Raw genomic sequence first — 23,513 nt, forward strand, 5'->3', positions numbered from 1 at the left:
TCTAGTAATTTCCCAGTCCAGCTGGGCCTAAGAAACACCTTAGAGAGCTGGTTAAACTGCAGACTTTTGGGTCTCACAAAAAATACTAACAGAATCAGAATCTCTGATAGGTGGAATCCAGGAATCTGTATTTCCTTTAATAGCCTAGGGCCTTACTACTTAGAGTGTAGTCCATGAGCCAGCAGCATTGGTAACACCTGGGAGCTCATTAGAAATGCAGAATCCAGGCTGGGCACGGTGGCTCACGCCTGTAATCCCAACACTTTGGGAGGCTGAGGCAGGCAGATCACAAGGTCAGGAGTTCGAGACCAACCTGGCCAACATAGTGAAACCCCATCTCTACTAAAAATACAAAAATTAGCTGGGCATGGTGGCGCGCACCTGTAGTCCCAGCTACTCGGGAGGCTGAGGCAGGAGAATCGCTTGAACCTAGGAGGCAGAGGTTGCAGTGAGCTGAGATCATGCCACTGCACTCTAGCCTGGGTGACAGAGCGAGACTCCATCTCAAAAAAAAAAAAAAAAAAAGAAGCGACCCTAGAGACACCTTTGCCTCTTCTACCATGGGAAGACTTAGTGAGAAGCTGCCATCTATGAATCAGGAAGAGGTCCTCACTGGACACCAAATCTGCCAGTGTCTTGACTTGGACTTTCCAGCCTCCAGAGCTGTAAGAAATAAATGGTTATTGTTCATGAGCCATCCAGTGTATGGTGTTTTGTTTTAGCAGCCCAGATGGACTAAGACATTGCATTTTTCATTCTTTTTTTTATTTTAAACAAGAATTTTCCCACCACCTACAATGTGGGCTGTGCTGGGCATTATGAAGGACACAAAGATGGGGACTGGAACAGCCTGTCTACCTCCTGGAAAGGAGGCACTTTTTCTGTCCCTGAAGGCAAACAGAGGTGGGAAATACACAGATTATGATTGCTAAATTGACCAGAGGCTGTTGATAACCAATTGCAGTGTGCATTTTCTATGCTATGGTAGGAGAGTAGCCCACCAGAAAACTAGGCAAAACAGGGGGGCAAAAGGAAACTTTTTATTGCTTGGAGTAAACCTGATCACATGACGTCCTTTGATAATAAAGATGCTATTACTTTCCTACAGTTTCCTGACTATTATGTACTGTTTGTGTATGGGTTTTAGGAGTTGAGGTGATTTTTTTTTACACTGCATCATCCTCAATCTCCCATTCTTTGTCTCTTTTTGCCTCAGTTTCCCCAGTCCTCATTTCTTAGAGTTGAGAAGCTCAAATGATCAAGCAATAACCATTAGGACAGCATTAGGCCCTGTGGAAATAAACAGCCCCCAAATGAGAACTAACAAAGGCGATTTATTCCCAACTTGCTATAGCAAAGGAACCAGCCACCCATCTCTTGCTTTTGACAGAGATTTAAAGACAGGCAGGAAAATGGGAAGGCTTCAGGGATGCCGTGATTGAGGCTGTTGGTATGAGGAAGCTGGAAGTGCACTCACCAGAAGTGGGGCTAACCATGTGATTGGTCTGGGGAGCTTATTTGGGTTTCTTGGGTTGGTCATAAATAGGAAGCAGGATGGGAGTGGGGTGGGGAGTTAGAGACGCTGCCAGTTATTGCCCAAGTCCTGATGGTTTGGGGTTGATTGCTGCAGAAGGTTGTGGGTCAGAATTCTATTGTTGTACGTCATGTGACCACTGTCTATTTGTATATTTAGTCCTCACACCCCTCCTCATCCTCCTCCTGGCAGGGCTGGGATAATTCTTTTTTTAAACGGATTTACTTATTTTTATGTTTTAGTTTTTAGACACAGGGTCTTGCTCTGTTGCCTGGGCAGGAGTGTAGTGGCATGATCACAGCTCACTGCAGCTTCAACCTCCTGGGCTCAAGTGATTCTTCTGCCTCAGCTTCTTGAGTGCCTGAGACTACAAATGTGCACAACCACACCCAGTGAATTATTTTTTATTTTGTAGAGACGGGGTCTCCCTATGATACCCAGGCTGGTCTTGAACTCCTCGGCTCAAGCGCTTCTCCCACCTCGGCCTCCCAAAGTTCTGGGATTATAGGTGTGAGCTACCACGTCTGGCCTGGGATAACTCGTTGTAAAACTGGTGAAGACCTGGGACCTTCCCAGTAGACAATGGGACCGAGTAATTGACAGGATGAGTTCTGGAGTAGATGGCAGAAATGTACAGAGAAGTCTCCCAGAGAAAACTAACTGGCTGGAAACAGAGCCTCTCCTTTCTTCTTCGAGAGGATGAGAGTGTCACTGTCTTGGATGCCATAGATCCCCAGACCCAACCAGTCCTGCAGGACTTGGCCTTGGAATTCCAGCTGCTGCTGCTTTTTAGGAAGCCCCTGCTGGTCTTCAATCTGCTGCTTCAGACCCAGGATGAAGCTGTTGGGGTTGATGGCATAGGCGTAGCTCCTACCATCAGGATTCTTCACGAAGACCTGGATCTCGGTGGGGATGGTCTCCAGCAGATAGATGTGAGTGTGGGAGAAGATCCCATATTTGGCTAAGGAGGACCTGCTGCTGAGAAGCTGCCTCTCACTGCCAGGAACCTGGAAGGACAGACGCTGCAGGCCAGAGTAGCCCCTGGTCCTCCGGATTTTCTCTTTAACCTTCCTTATGGGCTCATAAGGGTTCACGATGAGGTTGAAATCTGGGTAACCCCTCTGCTCCACTGTCAAGTGGATGTCTCGTGCCCTCTGGAAGGGAGAGGGAGAAGGAGAGGTGTTAAGTCCACACTTCTTTGTCTGATGTGCAAATGTTCCCTTCATCTGTCCTTATCTTTACAATAGTAGCAGCAGCAGCGGCAGCAGCAAATGTTTAGGGAGTGGTAAGCACTTTCCAGGCTGTATACTGAGCACCTTCCATACCCTTAATGCATTTTATTCTCAGAGCATCTCTATTAGTTGGTTGGTTCTACTGTTACCCCCATGTTATTGATGAGGAAACTGAGCAGGGTTAGGTAATTTACTGAACATCAATCACATAGGTAGTAAGGAGCAGGGCAGATATGTGAAGTGAGGTTGGTCAGACTCCAGAGTCTGTGTTCTCACCACCTCCAGAGGCTACACTCCAGGGCCTGAGAGTCCCAGGTGGCTGGAGAGCACCTGGAAAATGCTGGAGAGGGTCAGGCCTCTAGCTGATTCTTTCCAGAAGAAATATAAGCCTTGGCTGGGTGCAGTGGCTCACGCCTGTATTCCCAGCACTTTGGGAGGCCGAGGCGGGCAGATCACTTGAGGTCAGGAGTTTGAGACCAGCCTGGCCAACATGGCAAAACCTATCTCTACCAAAAAATGCAAAAATTAGCCGGGTGTGGTGGCGTATGCCTGTAGTCCCAGCTACTCGGAAGGCTGAAGTGGGAGAATCTCTTGAACACAGGAGGTGGAGGTTGCAGTGAGCTGAGATCGCACCACTGCACTCCAGCCTGGGCAACAAAGGGAGACTCTGTCTCAAAAGGAAAACAAAAAAAGAAAAAGAAAAAGAAATGTAAGCCTGGCATTGCCAAGTTTTCTGATTAGCCAAGATAAAAAATATTTGCACAATGTTGTGTGTGTTTGTTTTGTTTTTTGAGACAGGGCCTTGCCCTGTCACCTCAGGCCGCAGTGCAGTGGTGCAATATTAACTCATTGCGCCTTGACCTCCCAAGCTGAAGCAATCCTCCCGCCTCAGTCTCCTGAGTAGCTGGGACCACAGGTGCGTGCCACCACATCTGGCTAAGTTTTGTTCTTTTTTTTTTTTTTTTTTTTTTTGAGATGGAATCTCACTCTGTTGCCAGGCTAGAGTGCAGTGGCATGATCTTGGCTCACTGCAACCTCCGCCTCCCAGGTTCAAGCGATTCTCCTGCCTCAGCCTCCCTAGTAGCTGGGACTACAGGCACATGCCACCACACCCAGCTAATTTTTGTATTTTTAGTAGAGATGAGGTTTTACCATGTTGGCCAGGATGCTTTCGATCTCTTGACCTTGTGATCTGCCCACCTCGGCCTCCCAAAGTGCTGGGATTACAGATGTGAGCCACCGCACCTGGCCAAGTTTTGTATTTTTAGTAGAGACGGGGTTTCACCATGTTGCCTAGGCTGGTCTTGAACTGTTGGGCTCAAGGGATCCACCTGCCTCAGCCCCTCAAAGTGCTGTGATTACAGGCATGCGCCACTGCCCCCAGCCTACAATGGCTTTTATATTCAGGAAGAATCCAGAGGCGTATATTTTCCAGCCCATGGGTGGGCCTCCTCATTTGGCCAGCGGGTCCCCGTTTATACTCTCTGTACCTTACTAGAGACTCTGATTCTGCTCTGCCTTCTGCTCCAAGCAGTTCAGTCTCCTGTTCCTATACACATCTTGCTCATCCCAGCCTCCCATCCTTTACCCCTCATCATCCTTTGTCCTCTGTTCTGAGTGTCTATATCTCCCCCTGGCCTTTAGGGCTCATTTCATCTCCTAACTTTTTTAAGGAATCTTCTCTGGTGACTTCAGTTAACATTTATTCTGCTTCCAGACCCCCAGAGCCCCTGGTTCTGCTGCCTCTTAGCAGAGTGACCTTAGTTAATTAACCTCTCTGAGCCTCAGTTTTCTCTTCTGTAAAATGGCAATAATAGTAATGATGATAATCATAATAAAGATAGTGACAACACTCGACCTTCTTACTTTACAGAATTGCCTATGAGGATCAACTGAGACAGACCTTGGACAAGAGCTTTGCACACTAGAAAGTGTGATGTTAATAAAATAGATTTTTGTGATCTCTGCCTATACTATAGGTTTGGCATCATATAATAATATGACTTAGTATTTTTTGTTTGTTTGTTTTCAGAGTATCTTGTCTTCTCTGGTAATTCTAGCAGTTTTGTGTAAGTTTGTTTCATGGACTTGCTTCCTAACAACATAGGGTGAGTTCTCTGAGAGTGAGGGTGGTGTCTTTTTTTTTTCTTTTTTTTTTTTTTTTGAGGCAGAGTTGCCCTCTTGCTGTCCAGGCTGGAGTGCAATGGCACGATCTCAGCTCACTGCAGCCCCCAGCTCCCGGGTTCAAGCGATTCACCTGCCTCTGCCTCCGGAGTAGCAGGGATTATAGGCACCTGCCACCACGCCCGCTTAATTTTGTATTTTTTTAGTAGAGATGGGTTTTTTCCATGTTGGCCGGGCTGGTCTTGAACTCCTGACCTCAAATGATCCACCTGTCTTGGCCTCCCAAAGTGCTGGGATTACAGGCGTGAACCACTGCACCTGGCCGAGCGTCGTGGTCATGTCTTATTTCTGTGCCTGTGTTGTCCCCCAGCCCACATCCCCTACCCCATCCCTGAGCACAGCACTGGCACAGAATGGCTGATTGAGCTGACTTGGCTGGACCCAACTCACGCAAAGAATGATCAGGAACACAGAACTGATTCTCCAGTAGATTACGGGAAAAAGAAAGGAAAGGAGAACAAGAATTTGAAGGTAAGAAACCCAAGGCTCTGAGAGCCAAAGAATTTGTCCAAGTTCACAGAGCCCGTGGGTGGTGCAGCTGGCCCTTAAACGGTGACTCTAAAGTTCTGTTCTCCATCAACACAGAACTGAATGAGTAAATACTGAGTAGGTTATCTGTCATTCTGAGCTTCAAGCCCTTGACAGCCCAGAGAGGAGCCATTACCTTCACGTTCCAGCTGGAGATGGGGTTCTCCCTGTTGTCATAGCAACAGTCCTGTTTCAGGCACTGGGAGGCCCTCTGAGCAACGATGTCCCATCTGTACCCTTCTGCCACGTTGTGGGTGGGGTCGGCCGGATCCAGGATGATGGGCCTGTAACACAGGAAAAGGGTGCCCAGGCTCATAATGGTTTGAAGGCCTTCAAGCCAGAAAAAAACCTTCTCGGCAATTATTTAGTCCAGCCACTGAGAATTGTGATATCCACATCCCGGGGATGTTCAAGAGGGCCCCAAAACACCGCAGGAGAGTAACAGGATGGAGACAATGCTATTTCCAAGAATTCCTATCTGGGCCAGGCACAGTGGCTCACGCCTGTAATCCCAGCACTTTGGGAGGCTGAGGCGGGAGGATCACTTGAGGTCAGGATTTCAAGACCAGCCTGGCCAACATGGTGAAACCCTGTCTCTACTAAAAATACAAAAAATTAGCCAGGTGTGGTGGTACGCACCTGTCATCCCAGTTACTCAGAAGGCTGAGGCAGGAGCATTGCTTGAACCCAGGAGGTGGAGGTTGCGGTGAGCCAAGATCATGCCACCACCCTCCAGCCTGGGTGACCGAGTGAGACTGTCTCAAAAAAAAAAAAAAAAAGAATTCTTCTTTGGGAGAGTGCCTTAGGTGTTTGCAAGGAATTTAGGGGGATAATGAGGCCCCAAGAGGCATGCTGGAGGAATAACAGATGCCCTTTCAGGCAGGGGGGGGTCCTGTACCTTCGGAGCAGGTTTTGCAAGTTTAAGGTTAGAGCTGCTGAATTACTTTGGATAATAGAAACACCATTGCCACCAACTACTGACATTTATTGAAGCACAAGGCCAAATCCTATGCAGATTAACCTATTTTAATCCTTACAGCAATTCTATAAGGTAGGGACTTATAGGGACTGTTATTTTTATTGTTTATTGTTGTGGTTGTCCCCTTTTTACAGACCTCCCTAAGTTCTTTTTTTTTTTTTTTTTTTTTTTGAGACAGAGTCTCGCTCTGTCGCCCAGGCTGAAGTGCAGTGGTGCAATCTCGGCTCACTGAAACTTCCGCCTCCCAGGTTTAGCCAATTCTCTGGCTCAGCCTCCTGAGTAGCTGGGATTACAGGTACCCGCCACCACACCCAGCTAATTTTTGTATTTTTAGTAGAGATGGGGTTTCACCATCTTGGCCAGGCTGGTCTTGAACTCCTGACCTCGTGATCCACCTGCCTCGGCCTCCCAAAGTGCTGGGATTACAGGCATAAGCCACCGGTGCCCGGCCTAGATTGCCCTAAGTTCTTACAGCCAGTAGATGGGGCTCTTACCCATCTACCTCCTCAACAGAGCAGAGGTTGGGCTGCCCCCAAAAGTCTCTCCTTTCTATAAATATTGAATAAATATTTTAAAGAATATTGGCTTGAAGGGGATCTTGGGCTTGCTTATTAACTTGGGGTGACTGCAAGTCCATGATTAACACCAGCTCTTTGAGCGGGGCGCAGTGGCTTATGCCTATAATCCCAGCACTTTGTGGGGCCGAGGTGGGCAGATCACTTGAGGTCAGGAGTTCAAGACCAGGCTGGCCAACATGGTGAAACCGTGTCTCTACTAAAAATACAAAAATTAGGGCATGGCGGCTGGCGCCTGTAGTCCCAGTTACTTGGGTGGCTGAGGTGGGAGGATAGCTTGAACCCAGGAGTTGGTGGTTGCAGTGAGCCAAGATCGTGCCACTGAACGCCAGCCTAGGTGACAGAGCAAGACTCCATTAAAAAAAAAAAAAAAACCCAAAAACAAACAAAAAAACCCCAGCCCTTTGTACTCCAGGGCTTGGGAGGGAGCTGCGACTTCATCTGTGTAATAGAATGTGACACAGGCTACTGGAATGAACTGGACTTTGGGCTCCAGGCTGGCTCCTCCCAACCCTGACTGCTCCCTAAAACAGTCCTGCCTGAAAGTGCCAGGCTGTCCTATGGGGTGGGGTCACTGATCTAAAGTGGCTCATTCTGTTGGCTGGCAGGTGACCCAACACATGGGGTCTGTGTCCCATGACCAGGAATCAGACTGGTTCTCTCTGGGGTTTGGACATGGGGATGATGGAGATCCCTTATACCTGGGAGGCAGAGGGGAGCCGGACAGGTGTGGAGAGAGAAGCAGAGGCTGAGGGGGAAAGTGCTGTGGTTCATGAGAGAGAGTGACAGAGAGAGAGAGGGAGTCTCAGGTCCTGATGCTTTCTCGATTTTTCTGGCCATGGTTATAATAAATCCTCTTTTCATGAGCAGACCTGGCTTTTCTTCCTTACAAAAGAGACCCAATACTACATAACAGAACACTAAATACTGTGATGTTGCTTACACAGGCCCAGAGCTTCTAACACAGAGAGTTGTCTGGGTTGGGCTTCCCCTGAAGCAGATCCCCAGATAAGGATTTGGCTTATTTGGAAAGTGATCCCAGGAAGCACAAATAAGGGAGTGAGACAGTGAGACAGATATGGGAAGGCAGACAACAAAGAGTGGGTATTGAAGTAATTACTACTGTGGTCCACTGGAGGCGATCTTTAGGAAAGAGTATGGAATGGGGCCCAGTGCGGTGGCTCACGCCTGTAAGCCCAGTACTTTGGGAGGCCAAGGCAGGCCCATCACCTGAGGTCAGGAGTTTGAGACCAGCCTGGCCAACATGGCAAAGCACTGTCTCTACAAAAATACAAAAATTAGCTGGGTGTGGGTTGTAGGCGCCTGTAATCCCAGCTACTCAGAAGCCTGAGGGAGGGGAATCACTCGAACCCAGGAGGCAGAGGTTGCAATGAGTGGAGATTGCGCCACTGCACTCCACCCTGGGTGACAGAGCAAAACTCTGTCTTAAAAAAAAAAAAAAAAAAGCTATGCAATGAGACCCAGATTCCTTCCATCTTTTGGGTGAGGGAGCTGTGGTATTTATCCACCAACTCCCACCAGATCTAGTGGAGGGCTCTTCTCAGAGTGGGTCTGCTGGCAAAGGGATGCAGGTGCTGACAGCTGGAAGTGGAACCAACCTTCCCTAGAACGGTAAAGGCCGAGAGGATATGAATGGGACGCTGACAGCACATGCTCCAATATAAGCATTTACTCAGCATTTGCCGGATGCTAGATATTGTGGATCCTTAACACAGATTTTCTCCAACCCTTACATCAATCCTGTATCGTAGGTTCCAGTTTACTCCTGTCTTATGGATAAGGGATTGAGGCTCATAGCAGTAGGAAAATGGCTGAGCTGGGATTTAAACTTGAGTCTCCAAGATTCTTTCCATTTTCCCATGCTAGCTCCTACAAAGCACTGAAATGGTCTTCAGAGAGCAAGAGGGCCAAGCTAAGGTGGAGGGTGGCTTAGGAAACAAGGAACAGGCTTCTACCCGCCCCATGGCCCCCCAGTGACTTTGATAAGCCACCAACTTGAGATGCCAGCTGTGTTGGTGTGGGAGGTCAATGCTCAACTATGGTGTCAGCCTTACTGCTTAATACAGCCAATCCATAAAACTCTATGCCACGTTACACTAGCCCGTCTCTCTTTTTTTCTGTAAGATTTGGTGGGCAAACAGTGGTCCAGTACCTCTCTTTTTTGAGCTGTTTTCTGACACAATCCTCAATGATTGCATTGTGGAGTGTGTAGTACTTGGTCCAGTAGATACAGATGACTTCATACTCCAGGAGCAGGCCCATCACAGTGGTGAAGCCTTCGTCCAACATGAAATTCTTGTCTTCCTCAGTACCCATTTCCCAGGCATAGATGGTCAGAAGTTCAAGAGCATAGAGAGGGGGCAGATTGGCTCTGGGGGACCTGGCTTTCACATACTGTTGAAAGAGATGGGAAGACAGAGAGAGAGAGACCCTAAGATTCTGTGTAAGGATGGCGTCGGACAAGAAGCTGAGAAATCCAAGTTCTAGTCCTGGCTCTGCTGCCTACTGGCTGTGTGACCTTGGCCATGTCACATTCCATCTCTAGACATAGGTTTCACCATTTTAGAATTAAAGGGCTGAGTTAGTCCATTGGGCTTCAATATGTGCCCAATGTAACTCCTGGAATGTAACTCCTGGAATGTAACTCCTGGAATGAAGTTATGAACAGGTATGAGCAGATTGCGCTCGGTCACAAACATTCTAGCCTAAGCAGTCCCATTTAAATCTATTTTAATGTATTGAGCTGCTGAGAAATGTTTCTTAAAAGAAAGGAAAGATTTCCTTAGATAGAGGGAAAAAATGGTAATAGGTGAGATTCTGTAGTGAAGATTGGGGTTGCCTCTCTAGCAGACATTCTTTCCTTCCCCATTGCATAGTAGCCATGATGTTTGGAAGGGGTTGACCCCCACCCGCAGCTCCAGGATGGGCCCTGACTGGCACAGTCCTATCAGCATAAACCTTTCCCCCTTGCAAGTGATTGCTTCAAGAGAAGGCATGCGATCTAAGTTGGCTCAACTAGAGTAAAGCCTAGTTCTTTTGTTCAGTGGTTGAAAGAAGAGAAGTTCTCCCATGTGTGAATATGAGGGCAGGAACAGTTGTGGCCATTTTGCCACCAAGAGGGAAACAAGCCAAAGGACCAAGCTGACATATAGAGGAATGAGAAGCTGAGAGAATTCCAGAGAAACAGAGCCAGTGCCCTCACCAGTGCCTGAAACCGCCCCCCCGCCCCCCCTACTGTTTAGGGGTTTTCCTACATGAGCTGATAATTCCCTTTATTGTTTAAGCCAGTTTGAGTTGGTTTTTGTGTTTTTCTCTTACTTGCAAAAGGAAGCATCTTAACTGACACTGGTCACTTCCTGTGTTAAGAATCTCACTGAGGCCGGGCGCAGTGCCTCCCGCCTGTAATCCCAGCACCTTGGGAGGCCGAGGCGGGTGGATCACTTGAGGCCAGGAGTTCAAGACCAGCCTGGCCAACATGGTGAAACCCTGTCTCTACTAAAAATACAAAAATTAGCCAGGTGTGGTGGCAGGTGCCTGTAATCCCAGCTACTTGGGAGGCTGAGGCGGGAGAATCGCTTGAACCCAGGAGGAGGAGGTTGCAGTGAACCAAGATCATGCCACTGCACTCCAGCCTGGGCAAGAGTGAGAACTTGTCTCAGAAAAAAAAAAAAAGAATTTCACTGATACATTGATATTTAGCCAGAAAGTGAAAAATTTTGGTCAAATATTCAGTAGTTTGATTTGTGGAAGTAAAACTGACACATTTTCCTATGGCCATCATATATGAATATTAGCTCCCATCCCAAAGTCAGAGGAGAAAAAAAAAAGCTATAACACTTTGGCCTTGAAACAAACACAGAATCATCTTGTATAATTCTCATCTCCCAAATAAATGAAACCTTGGGTCTTTCCTATAGGTCACTGACTTACTAACAAAAAAACTTTATCCCTGACTTTAGAAATTCAATTTTGAATTAAAATGTATTTATAAGGCTGGGCTCAGTGGCTCACGCCTGTAATCCCAGCACTTTGGGAGGCCAAGGCAGGTGGATCACAAGGTCAGGAGATCGAGACCATCCTGGCTAACACGGTGAAACCCCGTCTCTACTAAAAATATAAAAAATTAGCTGTGCATGGTGGCGGGCACCTGTAGTCCCAGCTACTCGGGAGGTTGAGGCAGGAGAATGGCGTGAACCCAGGAGGTGGAGCTTGCAGTGAGCTGAGATTGCGCCACTGCATTCCAGCCTGGGCGACAGAGCAAGACTCTGTCTCAAAAAAAAAAAAAATTATAAGTTAATTAATTTGTTTTGTAACTTTTTGCAAATTCATCCTTAACACTCAATTTTGTAAACCATAACTAATAACATTATAATTTTGTTAGAAATTTAAACTCATGGTAATATAACTTATTTTCTTCAATATTAGTGAAATGTTACATTCTTAAAACTTAGATGATATATAAAATGTAGGATGCCTGTAATCAGTAAGATGTAAGCCTTAGTGAATAGATAAAAAAAATACCCAGCTCAACTTACTTCACCTCCGGGCTCAAGTGATCCTTCCTCCTCAGCCTCCTGAGCAGCTGAGACTACAGGAACCCATCACCACCCCCAGCTAATTTTTGTATTTTTGTATTTTTTGTAGAGACGGGGTTTCACTATGTTGCTCAGGCTGGTCTTGAACCCTTGGGCTCAAGTGATCCTCCTACCTCAGCCTCCTAAAGTGCTGAAATTACAGGCGTGAGCTACCACATTTGGCCGGTAATTGTTTTTTCTTTAAATCCCTGTTATATTTTATTTTATTTTTTGAGACAGAGTCTTGCTCTCTTGCCCAGGCTGGAGTGCAGTGGCGCGATCTTGGCTCACTGCAAGCTCCGCCTCCTGGGTTCACACCATTCTCCTGCCTCAGCCTCCCAAGTAGCTGGGACTACAGGCACCCGCCACCACGCCTGGCTATTTTTTTGTATTTTTAGTAGAGATGGGGTTTCACTGTGTTAGCCAGGATGGTCTCGATCTCCTGATCTCATGATCTGCCCGCCTCGGCCTCCCAAAATGCTGGGATTACAGGCATGAGCCATCATGCCCAGCCTATTTTATTTTTATTGGATCAAATCTTTCCTTCTGCTGTCTGATTCCCTTGTAACTTCTCTGCAAGTTTTATATAATAAATGATTTTTGTCTCTGAGTTCTGTTTTGCAGTTGGAGTTTCCGTTATCTCGGGGGAAGATTTTGTTTCCAAAACTGACTGAGCTGCTGCCTGAGAAATGTCCCTGAGGGCTGTTTACACTCACACATGCCCTCTTTTCGACTCCTGGGGTGGAATTAAAGAAATCCTTCCCCTTGTTAGTCCTTAACCTGCTGTGACGAATGGCCACAGTACCCGGCGAAGTTGACATCTGCCAGGCCTAGACTGTAATTAAAGGGTAACAAGAACGTGTGGGGTGGGTGTGGTGGCTCATGCCTGTAATCCCAGGACTTTGGGAGGCCAAGGTGGGAGGATCGCTTGAGACCACTTCGAAACCAGGCTGGTCAACATAGTGCGACCCTGTCTCTACAAAAGAAAAATAAAAAAAATTAGCTGGGCATCGTTGTGCATGCCTGTAGTCCCAGTTACTTAGGAGGCTAAGGTGGGAGGATCACTTGAGCCAGGGAGGTCTTGATCCAGGGAGGTGGAGGCTACAGTGAGTGGTGATTGCACCACCGCACTACAGCCTGGGCAACAAAGCAAGATCCTGTCTCAAAAAATAAAAAATAAAATAAAATAAAAATAACTAGTTTACTGAAATACTGTAGAGCACCTATTTTTCTCCTTCCTTCTCTGTTTCTTTCTCCTCTTCCTCCTCCTCTCCTCCTTTTCCACCTTCTTCACTGACGGTTTCACTTTACATTTCAAAAGACTAGCATTCTCTCCCTCTCTACCTGCTTCCATTTCCCCTGGGTGCAGTTTCCTGAGATGAAAATCAGGCCCTGCTTTTCCTCCTCACCCTCTTCCCTCTCCTTGCCCCTGCCATCCTGGCAGCCCCCTCACCTGCTGGTACCAGTGTTTCACCAGGCGCAGGAGGCTCTTCAGCTTAGTTGGCCGATGTTTCACGAAATTTCTCTGCAGCTCGCTGAAGGATGGGCAGAAATTTCCAGGACCACCGCAGGCCTCGATCAGGCTCACATAGACCTCAGGGGGTGGCTGGGAGTTGGGAAGAGAAGGCCCTGAGGAGTGAAGGAGCAAAGGAAGAGATTGGGGATTGAGGAAGCCAGAGGGTGGTAAGTAGTATTTTGGGGAGAGCCTGCCTTTACATTGGAAGTATCCCTCCAGGGACACTTGAGACCTCATATCTTCAGAAACCAAAGGTTTGCCTTGTCTAATTGTCCTTTTTGTGAAATTCTTACTCTGGAGAACCAACATTGGGCTTTCCATGCATCAGACCCCTCCCGGGATGTCCTCAATGTCCCTCATTTTCTTTAATATCTGTTTTGTATCTCTTTCAATACTCATAGGGAGGCCGGGTGTGGTGGCTTAAGCCTGTAATCCCAGCACTTTGGGAGGCCGAGGTGGGCGGATCACCTGAGGTTAGGAGTTTGAAATCAGCCTGGCCAACATGGTGAAATCCTATCTCTACTAAAAATAGAAAAATTAGCCAGGCATGGCATGGTGGTGGGCTGTAATCCCAGCTACTCGGGAGGCTGAGGCTGGAGAATCACTTGAACCCTGGAGGTGGAGGTTGCAGTGAGCCGAGATCACGGCACTGCACTCCAGCCTGGGCGACAGAGCGAGACTCAGTCTCAAAAAAAAATATATATATATAAACTCATAGGGAGAACCAGGAACCAGTTCCATGGTACACATCACTGAGACATCCCAGCACTCTCTTCCTTGCTAAAATCAGATCCTGTCTCTTATACCTTCTCCAAAGAGCAACTCCACGCAGCCAGCCACTACAGCTGATAGGAGTTAGCACATGAGATGAAACCTCTAGGATCTGGGCTTGCAGCATGTAGGTTTTACCTCAAACACCTAGGACTCTGCCCGAGGACAAACAACAGGGGCCACTGAGTTAGTGCTCCCAAAGCAGCCCCCAACCAGTGACGGCTGGGAAGCTGGTGAGTAAGCACGCCAGCGTCCCACTTGGGATCCCGAAGAGGTTCGCTCCATAATGGGACTGTGAGTTCTCCCAGGACATGAAGCTCAGGGTGGTGACTTGCCCATGGACGCACGTTGTATTGAATTCTTGCCTTTCCCATCTCAGTTCCATACTTCCCTACCGGTGTTTCCTGGGAGGAATACCCAAATAAACTGCTTATCCTCACATCCATGTCTTAGGATCTGCTTCTATAAAATGCAGTGACAGACCCCCACTCCCACTTTTAGCTCCTTCCCCTCACTGGGTGTCAGAGCCTCCTGAATGTTGTTTCCCCAGAAAGTCACTTCCTGAGCACCCTTTCTGTGGTTACCCAGGTCACCCCATTCTTTTTCTCTGAGCATTTACACCATTTGCAATCATGTTTTTTTGTTTTTTTGTTTGTTTGTTTGTTTGTTTTTTGAGACAGAGTCTTGCTCTGTTGCCCAGGCTGGAGTGCAATGTCGCGATCTTGACTCACTGCAACCTCCGCCTCCTGGGTTCAAGTGATTCTCTGCCTCACCCTCCTGAGTAGCTGGGATTACAGGCGCCCAGCTAATTACCACACCCAGCTAATTTTTTGTATTTTTAGTAGAGATGGTATTTCACCATCTTGGCCAGGCTGGTCTTCAACTCCTGAACTCATGATCCACCTGCCTTGGCCTCCCAAAGTGCTGGGATTACAGGCGTGAGCCACCGCGCCCAGGCTGCAATCATGTATTTATCTCTGCAATTCTTTGGTCAATTTCTGCATTCCAAGTTGAGCAATATGATAGCCAGAGTTGAGTTAATCCTGTGCACTGCAATAACCCAGCCCCAAGCATAGGACACAGATGGAAAGAATAAATGTGGGTGTGTGCACGTGGCCATGAGTAAAGGTGAGACACTGGGAAGTCTCCTGGGGTGGGCAAGTGTGTGAGTCGGGTGAGCTTCCCCTCCCCTTACCCAGGGCTCTGTAGGCAGGCACAATGGTGACCGTGATGGGCTCCGCAGTCCCCCTGGTCTGGATGGTGAAGACGAGAGCATCGGGGACTCTCTGCTCCATCCTCAGGTCCTCGAGCCCGAGGTCCAGCAGGTTCTGGCTTTGCCACATGGTTTTCCATATCAACCTCAGAACATCTTTGTGATGCTTGGCTGCCTCCTGGAAGCTGTGGAAACAGCTCAGAAACGCCACCAGCTCCACCTCTCTGGTGCTCCTGAGAACCGTGCCATTCCCGAAGGAGCCCACCTGCAGAACACAGAGCCCCGTCACCCTGAGGCCCACTGCCATGAGCCAGGCAACCCCTGCGGCACTTCACATGCACTGTCTCACTGAATGCTCACCACCCGCTGAGGGATGGGTTGTGGGTAGTACTAATACCCACACTTTACAGGTGAGAAAACTGAGATGTCTGGAGGATCTCGAGACATGGGATGGAGAAATGGGGCAGCCTGAAAAAGATCTTGACACTTCGCTGTTTCTTAGCTAGGTAAATGTTCTGACTCCTAAGACCTTCATCTCTAAAATGAAAGCAATGGCAGAATATGAGTCACTGGGCTACTGGGAGGATCAGATGAAATAATGTATGCCAAGGGTTTGGTGGGGTGCCTGGCACACAGGAAGTCAGCAACACATTTGTCTTTCTCCTCATTAGTCATTTGTCTCAGGTCTCGCAGTTTGCAGCCCTCAGAGCCCAGACTCTTTTTTTTTTTTTAGACAGGGTTTCACTCCCGTTGCCCAGGCTGGGCTGCAGTGGCGTGATCTTGGCTCAAGCAATCCTCCCACCTCAGCCTCCCAAGTAGCTAGGACTACAGGCCTGCGCCACCATGCCTGGCTAATTTTTGTATTTTTTGTAGTGACAGGGTTTTGGCATGTCACCCAGGCTGGTCTCGAACTCCTGGACTCAAGCGATTTGCCCCCTTGGCCTCCCCAAATGCCCAGCTTCTTATCTACTACACTGCATTGCTTCTGAGACCCAGTCTTCTTACCCACAGAGTAAGGCCAACTCCAGAGGAATGGTAGCGTCTACTCCGTAGGGTTGTTTGAGGATTCTGGGGGTGGTGGTGGGGCTGAATAATTTCATGACATTATAAAGCAAGGAGCAAGTTTGCCTGGTGGATTTAAGAGCCATAGGCTGTGAAATGGAGCAGCCTGAAAAAGATCTTGACTCTTCCCTCTTTCTTAGCTGGGTAAACATTCTGACTCCTAAGACCCTCATCTGTAAAATGAAAGTAATGTTGGAACAAGAGTCACTGGGCTACTGGGAGGATCAGATGAAATAATGTATGCCAAGCGTTTGGTGGGGTGCCTGGCACACAGGAAGTCAGCAATACATTTCTCTTTCTTCTCATTATCCAGCTGACTTAGACAATCTCTTCTGCTGCCGGGGGGTCAGTTTTCCTGTTAGTAATGGAAGGAGGTCGAGAAGGGATTTTTCAATGTTTTGAGATTCTAGATGAGCTCTCCAGGCCCTGGTGCCTCTGGTATGCAAAGCGCCACAACTCTCTGGCCTCCTCTCCTTCTCATTCTGTGTTGGGAGGTGGAATTGCTAGGGAGGCATCAGACCCCCAGAGGGCTACTTTTCTTGGTGGATGGAGTCACTGCACAAGAATCAGATTCCAGCTGTTGTCGGATGATATAACATGCCCTGTGTGACATGAGCACGGATGCTGGATGACATGAGTACACCCTGTGTCTGGCACCCATGAGAGCCCTGTATACATATTATTCCTTTTCATCTTTACTTCCCAGCCAGGCATGATGGCTCATGCCTGTAATCTCAGCACTTTGGGAGGCCAAGGTGGGCGGATCATGAGGTCAGGAGTTCGAGACTAGCCTGGCCAACATGGTGAAAGCACATCTCTACTAAAAATACAAAAATTAGCCAGGTGTGGTTGTGTGCGCCTATAATCCAAGCTACTGGGGAAGCTAAGGCAGGAGAATCGCTTGAACCCAGGAGGCAGAGGTTGTGGTGAGCTGAGATCTCGCCACTACACTCCAGCCTGGGTGACACAGCGAGACTCCATCTAAAACAAACAAAAAAACAAAACAAAAAACAAAAAAAACCCCTTCACTTCCTGTATTGAGGTGGGTACTAGGAGAATTATCTCCAATGTACAGATGAGAAGACTGAAGCAGTGAGGAGCTTGCCATGGTCTCCCAGCCAGAAGGCAGCAGAGTCAGAGAAAGAGCCGGAACTCAAGTAGTGGGTGGTTCTTCCGCCTCTTTCTTCCTCGTGACCCAAGGCTGTGAGCCAGGCCCTGCTTCCAAGGGACCATGGGCATTCAGACCCAGCACCTCCACCCCCTGGGAGAGGGTTGGAGATGGCACCCTGTGTGTGAATGAAGGACACATTCCCCCCGAAGGCCAGTCTAGACTTCCCTTTCTTTTTGAGACAGGGTCTTGCTCTGTTGCCCAGGCTGGAGTGCAATGGCACGATCTTCACTCACTGAAGCCTCGACCTCCTGGGCTTAAGCAATCCTCCCACCTCAGCCTCCTGAGTAGCTGGAACTACAGGCATGCACCGCCATGCCCAGCTAATTTTTTATATATTTTTTGTAGAGTCGGGGGTCTCACCATTTTGCCCAGGCTGGTCTCGAATTCCTGGGCTCAAGCAATCCTCCCACCTTGGCCTCCCAAGGTGCTGGGATTACAGGCGTGAGCCACTGTGCCTGGCGTAGACTTCTCTTTCTGCCTTTCCCACTGGTAAGATCCAGGCAGAGAGAAAAGAACACATCCAGAACAGGCTTCCTGATTTGCTTCGGTTTTAAACCTATTTAAGCACAATTCATTTGAAGACGAGCATTCCCTTATGTGGACCAGCTCCGCTCACTAGATTTTCAGAGGGTGGGGAACAGGAGGGTTTAGACTCTAAATAAGATATATTATTCCTCATTAGTCATGGCTCACTGGGGATTGCTACCATTTAGTGGTTTCAAGAGGAAAAGTGGCTATGATGTGCAGGAAGTATTTGAGGCTTAGGTAAATAGCATTTCCTGCCGTAAAAACTCATTCTTGGCTGGGTGTGGTGGTTCACACCTGTAATCCCAGCATTTGGGGAGGCCGAGGTGGGTGGATCACTTGAGGTCAGGAGTTCGAGACCAGCCTGGCCAACATGATGAAACCCCGTCTCTACTAAAAATGCAAAGATTAGCCAGGCGTGGTGGAACACACACACACAGACACAATAAACTTATTCTTGTAGCATCCTCCTCTTACCAGACATTCCTTATTCTCTCCACTTTATTCTCAAGGTTGTTGGGGAGGGGGTGGTCTGGGAGGGTGTGCCAGAGTCAGCCTTGAGTCCCAGGCCCAGAAGAAAGCTTGGCAAGAATTATAATGATGCTTCTGTTTCTGAGCATTTATCGTGCATGAATCATTCAGCCTGCATTGCACCATTGGCTTGGTGAGGGAGAGATGATGATGATGCCCCAATCACAGATGAAAAGAATGTGGGTTTAAGAAATAAGAGTGGGAAGGTCAAAACCACATAGCTGGTAAGGGAAGAAGCGAAGAGTCTGCCTAATATCAAAATTTGTGGTTTCTCACTTATAAATTGTATGGCCTCAGGCTTCATATGCTGGGGATAGGTGCAAAGAACGGATAGGGGCCCAGGGCTTCTAGATCCCTCTGTAAGTTGGTTGCCCCTAGAGAGAGAACTTGAGCACTGGGCTGGGAGTCAGGGGTCCTAATTCTAGTCTTGCCTTTGCCACCAACTCGCTGTGTGACCTTGGGGTATCTCTCACCCTCTCTGTGCCTCGGTTTACTTAATTATTTAAGTGAGTCATTGGTGAGACTGTCTGATTCTCCAAAGTCTTTCTAGCTCTGACCCTCTTGAATTTTGATCTTAGCTAGCACAGGCGGTGGCATGAAACAGCTGGAGGAAGGGCTTGGGGAAAAATCTCAGTGAGGGGGGCTTGGGTCCCTTGAGTCAAGTTCAAATCCCAGCTTCAACACTGTGTGACCTTGGGCAAGTCACCTCACCTCTCTGAGCCTCCACTAAAAAATCATTTTAGGCCGGGTGCAGTGGCTCACTGTAATCCCAGCACTTTGGGAGGCCGAGGAGAGCAGATCATGAGGTCAGGAGATCGAGACCATCCTAGCCAACACGGTGAAACCCTGTCTCTACTAAAATACAAAAAATTAGCCGGGCGTGGTGATGGGCACTGTCGTCCCAGCTACTTGGGAGGCTGAGGCAGGGGAATTGCTTGAACCTGGGAGGCGGAGGTTGCAGTGAGCTGAGATCGTGCCACTGCACTCCAGCCTGGTGACAGAGCAAGACTCTGTCTCAAAAAAAAAAAAATCATTTTATTGGCCGGCCAGACATGGTGGCTCACACCTGTAATCCCAGCACTTTGGGAGGCCAAGGTGGGCATATTCTTGATCCCAGGAGTTCGAGACCAGCATGGGCAACATTGGTGAAACCCTATCTCTACAAAAAATACAAAAATTAGCTGAGCATGGTGGTGCATGCCTGTAATCCCAAGCTATTTAGGAGGCTGAGGATCACCTGAGTTCAGGGAGATTGAGGCTACAGTGAGTGGTGATTGTGCCACTGCACTCCAGCCTGGGTGACAGAGCAAGACCCTGTCTCTAAAAAAAAAAAAAAAAAAGTCATTTTATTATCAAAAAGTTAAAACACATAGAAAAATAGATGATACAACTAACACTCATATACCCAACTAGTTGATTCAACAAGTCTAAATTCCTGGCTACATGTGCTTAATCTAAGCCACGTTAAAGTAAATTATAGGCACCAAGGAACTTTGTCCCTAAAATACTTCAGTGTTCGTGTCCAAACAAAAGAGAACATTCTGATAACCACAAAACTACTGTTACACCTAACAAAATCAATAATGATTTCCTATATCAGATATATATATACTATCTGATATCTAGGCCAGGTGTCCCCAAACTGTATTTTACGGATGGTTCATTCACACCAGGATCCAACCAAGGACCTCGCATTGTATTCGTTTTGAGCCTCCATTTGCTAATAAACTGGGCAAAGAATAGTACCTATCTCACAGAGTGCAAGAATTAGAGATAGTGTATGTTAAGAGGTTAGGCCAGTGAGCCCCCAAATGTGAGCTATTATTACTAGACTCATTCTACTCAAGGCAGTGGTGCAGTGGGGTGTAGACAGCTAGGTGGGATGGGGTATTCTGAGATGTCATCAGCATGGGCTAGGGATAAGGAGGACACGGTTCCCCAGCATCCCCAGGGACGTGGACTCTGATACTGGGTTTTGTCTTGGCGTGGGGGCTGGAGGAGCCCAGTCTTACCTTGACTACCTTCAGCACCCGCACATCCTGGTCCAGCCCACGCTTCCCCTGGAAATGCTCCTGCCTCAGAAACTCCTCCACGGTCCGCACAGTGTCTAGCACCTCTTCCTTCCACTCCCGGTGGGGCTGCAGCCACTGAGCCACGAAGGAGTCCAGCCTGGAGGCTGGTGTGCTATACAGTTCCTGCATCAGTGCCATCTCTGTCCCGAGAGTACCGCTGCTGGGCAGATATATAGCCAGGCTCCTACCCAGCTCCCTGGCACACACCTCCTTTTTTAAGGTAGCTCCTCCTCAGCTGCCCTCCAGTGCTCTGTGGGAGGAGGGACCCTAGCAGAGACGAAACCAGGTGTGATGGGCTGACTCCGGGTCCCCCTTCTTGGAGACCCCCTTGCTGCAGTAGGGGCACAGGAGGACTCTGGGCTGAGGCTGGAATATCTGGGGCCACCTTAACAGGCCGGCCGTCTAGTCAATCTGTCATCAGTTTCGATTCTCAAGTTTTAGAGTTCTCTTTTATGACGTTGGGAAACTGAAGTTGGATAGTGTTTGACCCCAAAGGAGGCAACTTGCCCAGTAGGTTGGGGTTGGATAGTTGTTAGTCAATTCAACTGCTTACATCTGTCTAAGGAAATTGAGGCTTGGGAACGGAAGGGACTCGCGTTCAGGTGGTGGAGTGAGAATCTGGAGCCCAAGAGAACAGACTGGGAATTCTAGTCTACCTGTGCCAGACTCTAACCTCTTTGACCCTCACTATTCATAGAGTGGGTTTTTTTTGTTTTTTTGTTTTTGTTTTTGGCCGGGTCTTGCTCTGTTGCCCAGGCTGGAGTGCAGTGGTGCAATCTCAGCTCACTGCAATCTCTGCCTCACGGGTTCAAGCGATTCTCCTGCCTCAGCCTCCCTAGTAGCTGGGACTACAGACATGTGCCACCACGCCTGGCTAATTTTTTTTTTTTTTTGTATTTTTAGTAGAGACGGGGGTCTCACCATTTTGGTCAGGCTGGTCTCAAACTCCTGACCTCAAATGATCCGCCCACCTCGGCCTCCCACAGTGCTAGGATTACAGCGTGAGCCACCGCACCCGGCCCATAGAGTGGGTTTAACAGGTATTATGATTCACGCACTGAACCAAGAAGTTCATGCATTGAGCCAAGAAGACAAAATAAGATGAGGTTCCTGTTCCAAAGGGACTCCCAGAAAGGTGGAGGAGACACAGAAAAAAGAGACTCCAAAAGTCCAGTGCGATGAGTTAAGTAGGAAAAAAGCATGAAAACATGAAGCTGGCAGATGAGTTTCGTTTGGTGTTAGCAGACACCTGCTTGAGAGGAATCTTAAAGACCGGGGATCTGGGCTGGGTGTGGTGGCTCATGCTTGTAGTCCCAGCACTTTGGGAGGCCAAGGTGAGAGGATCACTTGAGGCCAGGAGTTCAAGACCAGCCTGGGCAACATAGCTGGACGCCTGCAACTTCCCAAACTCTGAATAATATTAAGTGCTCCAGGGCTTAGTCCTGGGTCCTTTTCTCTTCTTGTTCTAGACTTACTCCGTTGGTGATTTCAGCCAGCGTTTAAATGTTTTTACTCTGGCAACTTCCACATTTTAATTTTATTTTTATTTATTTGTTTATTTTTGAGATGGAGTCTCACTGTCTCGCCCAGGCTGGAGTTCAGTGACGCAATCTCGGCTCACTGCAACCTCTGCCTCCCGGGTTCAGGCGATTCTTGTGCCTCAGCCTCCCAAGGAGCTGGGATTATAGGAGCCCGCCACCGCGCCTGGCTAATTTTTTGTATTTTTAGTAGAGACAGTGTTTCACCATGTTGCCCAGGCTGGTCTTGAACTCCTGATCTGCCCTCCTCGGCCTCCCAAAGTGCTGGGATTACAGGCGTGAGCCACCACACCCAGTGACTCCCACATTTGTATCTTAAATCCATACCTCTTCCCTGAAATCCAGACTCATGTATCCAACTCCCCACTCCACATTGGCTTTGAATTCCGGTCTGCCCTTTGCCACACTTGTAACTTCTCTGCTTCTGTGGTGAGGATGATTGCAAGGGCAAGAACAGATGTAGGCAGATGGTCAGGACACTGCACAGTGGTGCAGGTGAGAGGCAGTGGTGGCCTGGAGTAGTCGCTACAAAAAATTTTTTAAAAAATAGCTAGGTGTGGTGGTGTGCACCTGTAGCCCCAGCTACTTGGGAGGCTGAGGTGGGAGGACCACTTGAGTCTGGGAGTTTCAGGCTGCAGTGAACTATCATGGTGCCACTGCACTCCAGCCTGGGTGACAGCATGAGACTCTCTCCAAATAAAAAATAAAAAAGACTGGTACTCCAGCCAGGAGGATGAGGGTACAGCATAGAGGCTGAGAAGTATAAATAATGCTAGGATATGCCAGGGACTCAAGTGTGCTGTGTGCCTTGGGATGAAAGGGTGAGCAGGGGAGAGGTTAGAAATGTACCTGGACAGGTGGGCAGGATTGAATCTTGGAGTGCCATTCACTCATTCGTTCACTCATTCAACAGATACTTACTGGGCACCTACTCTGTGCCAGGCAGGTGCTGTGGATACAACAGTGAACAAACAGTAGTGAAAAATCCCTACCTGCAGATAGTTTTCTTTCTGGTAGTGGAGACAAACAACAAATAGGATAAATAGGTAAAATTATAGTAAAGAAGATGGTGATAAGTGCAGAAAAACAAAGCAAGAGAAGGGATTAAGAGGGTGTGTGTGTGTGTGTGTGTGTGTGTGTGTGTGTGTTGGGGGCATGTATTTAGGTTTCAGTCTTACATAAGGTGATTAGGGAAGGCCTCCCTGAAAAGGAGACATCTGAGCAAAGACATAAGAAGGTGAAGAGTTTGGGAGGCCAAGACGGGCGGATCACAAGGTCAGGAGATCGAGACCATCCTGGTTAATACGGTGAAACCCCATCTCTACTAAAAGTACAAAAAATTAGCCGGGCGTGGTGGCAGGCACCTGTAGTCCCAGCTATTCGGGATGCTGAGGCAGGAGAATGGCGTGAACCCAGGAGGCAAAGCTTGCAGTGAGCCAAGATCACACCACTGAACTCCAGCGAGACTCCGTCTCAAAAAAAAAAAA

At 48.2% G+C, this 23,513-nt stretch overlaps 1 protein-coding gene across 3 annotated transcripts; it reads right to left on the minus strand.

The window, feature by feature from the left end:
* Window positions 1-140: 140 nt before the first annotated feature.
* Window positions 141-22,425, minus strand: OASL (2'-5'-oligoadenylate synthetase like). 3 transcript variants are annotated; one of them, XM_003832371.4, is made up of 6 exons: window positions 20,429-22,423; window positions 15,110-15,392; window positions 13,081-13,256; window positions 9,206-9,447; window positions 5,615-5,762; window positions 146-2,688 (listed from the first exon to the last, which is right to left on the minus strand). In XM_003832371.4, the coding sequence occupies exons 1-6, from the start codon at window positions 20,624-20,626 to the stop codon at window positions 2,191-2,193; spliced, it is 1,545 nt and encodes a 514-aa protein (XP_003832419.3). In that variant the 5' UTR covers window positions 20,627-22,423; the 3' UTR covers window positions 146-2,190. The 3 variants fall into 3 exon arrangements, with proteins under 3 accessions (XP_054952235.1, XP_003832419.3, XP_008956016.3); XM_008957768.4 differs by lacking the exon at window positions 9,206-9,447 and having other exon boundaries at window positions 2,550-2,688; window positions 20,429-21,667; XM_055096260.2 differs by lacking the exons at window positions 5,615-5,762; window positions 9,206-9,447 and having other exon boundaries at window positions 141-2,688; window positions 20,429-22,425.
* Between the last annotated feature and the right edge of the window lie 1,088 nt (window positions 22,426-23,513).

This window comes from Pan paniscus, chromosome 10 (genome assembly GCF_029289425.2).
Source record: "Pan paniscus chromosome 10, NHGRI_mPanPan1-v2.0_pri, whole genome shotgun sequence".
NCBI lineage: Eukaryota > Metazoa > Chordata > Mammalia > Primates > Hominidae > Pan > Pan paniscus.